Source organism: Sinocyclocheilus grahami, unplaced genomic scaffold, assembly GCF_001515645.1.
Source record: "Sinocyclocheilus grahami isolate Dianchi unplaced genomic scaffold, SAMN03320097.WGS_v1.1 scaffold1655.1, whole genome shotgun sequence".
In the NCBI taxonomy this organism is placed as follows: Eukaryota; Metazoa; Chordata; class Actinopteri; order Cypriniformes; family Cyprinidae; genus Sinocyclocheilus; species Sinocyclocheilus grahami.
In genome coordinates, this window is record NW_015506834.1 from 144,052 (window position 1) to 146,789 (window position 2,738).

Consider the following 2,738-nt stretch of genomic DNA (forward strand, 5'->3'; position numbering starts at 1 on the left):
GTTTCCACCCACGGCGCCGTCATTGTGATTTCGCAAGCGACAACGGTGTACCAGAACTAATGCTATGGCGAAAGTCTCAGCAAAACACTAACTGTTCTGTCTTTGGCTGCACAGACGAGCACACAACACTGTTTAGAGTCCCAGCCTCAGAGGAGACAAGAAAGCAGTTGATTTATTGATTTATTTACTGTATATTGCTGCTGTGCACAGATTTGTGTGTGAATGAGAACTTCGTTTAGTACTCACATGCTGTGACAGCCACTTTCTGTCCGTGTGCTTCGGATGTGTGCCCTTGGAAAACCGTATATCAGAAGTTTAAACTAATATGGTTTAAAATGTATGATTTCAGCACGTTAAACATGATAATCAGAACCAAAACAGATGTTTTTAGCAGGTATTAGCTGTAATGACGCAGCTCATAAGCTGGAAAAGCTGGGAAAGGGGGCAGGGAGCAGCAGCTCATTTGCATTTAAAGAGACAGACATGAAAAAAACCTGTGTTTCTGCATCCACTTAAAATGAGCATTTTCAAAATGATATAATAAACGATCTGTGGGGTATTTTGAGCTGAAACTTCACAGACACATTCTGGGGATACCAGAGACTTATATTACATATTGTAAAAAGGGGCATAATATGTCTCCTTTAAAAAACATCCTGGCTCTTCCAAGCTTTATAATGGAAGTGGATAGTAGCCCAAAATTTGAAATCCAAAAAATGTAACCAATCCATTATAAAAGAAGTCCACATGGCTCCAGGGGTTTAATAAAGGGCTCCCAAAGCAAGGAGATGCGTTTGTGTAAGAAAAATATCCATATTTACAACTTAATAAATCTTAATCTCTAGCTTCCGCTAACTGTCGTACGCACGTTCACGAGAGAGTTGCATCCAGCGTATGACGTAGGACGTGTGGAAACTTGGTGACGAACGCGGAAGAGATGAACATGGAAGTGCAGAGGAGAGAGCGAAACAAAACACCGGTCACGAATTAGTAGTACAAAACGAGGATTTGAAAAAGAAAAATGTCGGAGGATTTCAATATAAGCCAAGTGAACACTGGTTTTCCTTTGCTGTAAACAAAACTTGTTTCTCGCGAGACTAGCATATTCTCACCGGAGTGTACGCTACGCCTACGTCATCCGCTGGACGCCACTCTCTCGCGAACGCGCATACGACAGTTAGCAGAAGTTAGAGATTAAGGTTTATAAAGTTGTAGATATGGATATTTTTCTTACACAAACGCATCGCCTTGCTTTGGGAGACCTTTATTAAACCCCCGGAGCCGTGTGGACTTCTTTTATACTGGATTGGTTAAATTTTTTGGACTTCTAATTTTGGACTACCATCCACTCCCATTATAAAGCTTGGAAGAGCCAAGATGTTTTTTTATATAACTCAGATTGTATTTGTCTGAAAGAAGAAAGTCATATACATCTAGGATGGCTTGAGGGTAAGTAAATCATGGGGTAATTTTCATTTTTGGGTGAACTAACCCTTTAAAGGCAACACTGCTGCCAAACCCCAAGTCTCCTTCCCTATATAATTCCCGAGAAAAATCTATGTGTCTTGCATCTCTGCAACATATAACAATTGCAGAAAGTGGCAAACATTAATTTTCTTTGACAGTAGACTTAAATGTAAACATGGATGTTATTTGTTCAGTGCTCTCAGCCTTTCCCTCCACCCTGTAGGGCTCCATTAATGACAGCTGGGGGTTTTTTTCAGGTCAGTGTGTGTAGGAAATCAGCTCAAAAGGGAAATGTATATTAATAATTACAATTAATTATTATTAATTACAATTATTTATATGAGCAGTAGTAACTGTAGCAGAATTAAATTGCCATCAACGAATCTGTTCATCCAGCGAACATTTTGTGTAATTTCATATCAACTCTAAGAAAGGATATTTTCATGGCCACAGAAAACAACCTTCTTACAGTAGCCTAACAATGCATTAGAGCATGTAACAAGGACCAAATCATAAAGGGACATTATTCACAAGCAGAATCAGAAACTCATGTAATCTATACTCAAAAGTTTTATTAACTAAACGCTAACACACATAACTAATCTAAACAAACAAACATACAATCACTCATACATGGGGAAAGGGCAAATGAGACTTGAACCAGACAATGAAGCTATGAAAAGAGTCAGTTAACCACCTGAGTAAAACCATCAGCGCTGTTTATAACGGGGTCCATAGCTTATACTAAACCTCTGTTTCGTTTAATTAAATGTACGATACTTGCATTGCCTTGGTCATTGACGAGTGTCCGGATGCAGTCTCGGATGAAAGTCTTGATGGTTTCAAGGTTTTGGACTTGCGATCACGTTCTTCCAGGTTTGAAGAGTGATGAATTCCAAAGATGTTCTGACTCAATGATGATTGGGAGTTTCTTCCCAGTGGAAAGTGAAAAAGAGCTAAAAGAGACATCAGCTGAGATTCTACGATCTTTGGTGAATGGAAAGTCAAGGCCGAGGCCTGGCATGAACTTAGGGTATCCTTAGAAGACTAGCACAGTGTAGCGAATTTAGCTCATGGGGAAATATGAATAATTAACCATAACTAATTATGATTAATTATTAATATTTTAGATCCACTGTAGATATTTAGCTGACCACTCAGGGTCAACCGTCTTGTCAATTCTAAGAACGTTAATTTCCTGGTTAAAGGAAATAACTTTCTTACTGTACAATTCTATAAGTTTGTAACATAAATCTGCATGATTATTGACT

At 38.8% G+C, this 2,738-nt stretch overlaps 1 protein-coding gene across 1 annotated transcript in view; it reads right to left on the minus strand.

Annotated features, from left to right (window-relative positions):
- Positions 1 to 1,666: 1,666 nt before the first annotated feature.
- The window catches only part of filip1a (filamin A interacting protein 1a), a 13,286-nt gene continuing 12,214 nt past the window's right edge, over positions 1,667 to 2,738 (minus strand). Inside the window, exon 7 of the mRNA XM_016258196.1 lies at positions 1,667 to 1,707. Within this exon, the coding sequence (XP_016113682.1) occupies positions 1,667 to 1,707 (41 nt within the window). The remainder of the gene's footprint in view (positions 1,708 to 2,738) is intronic.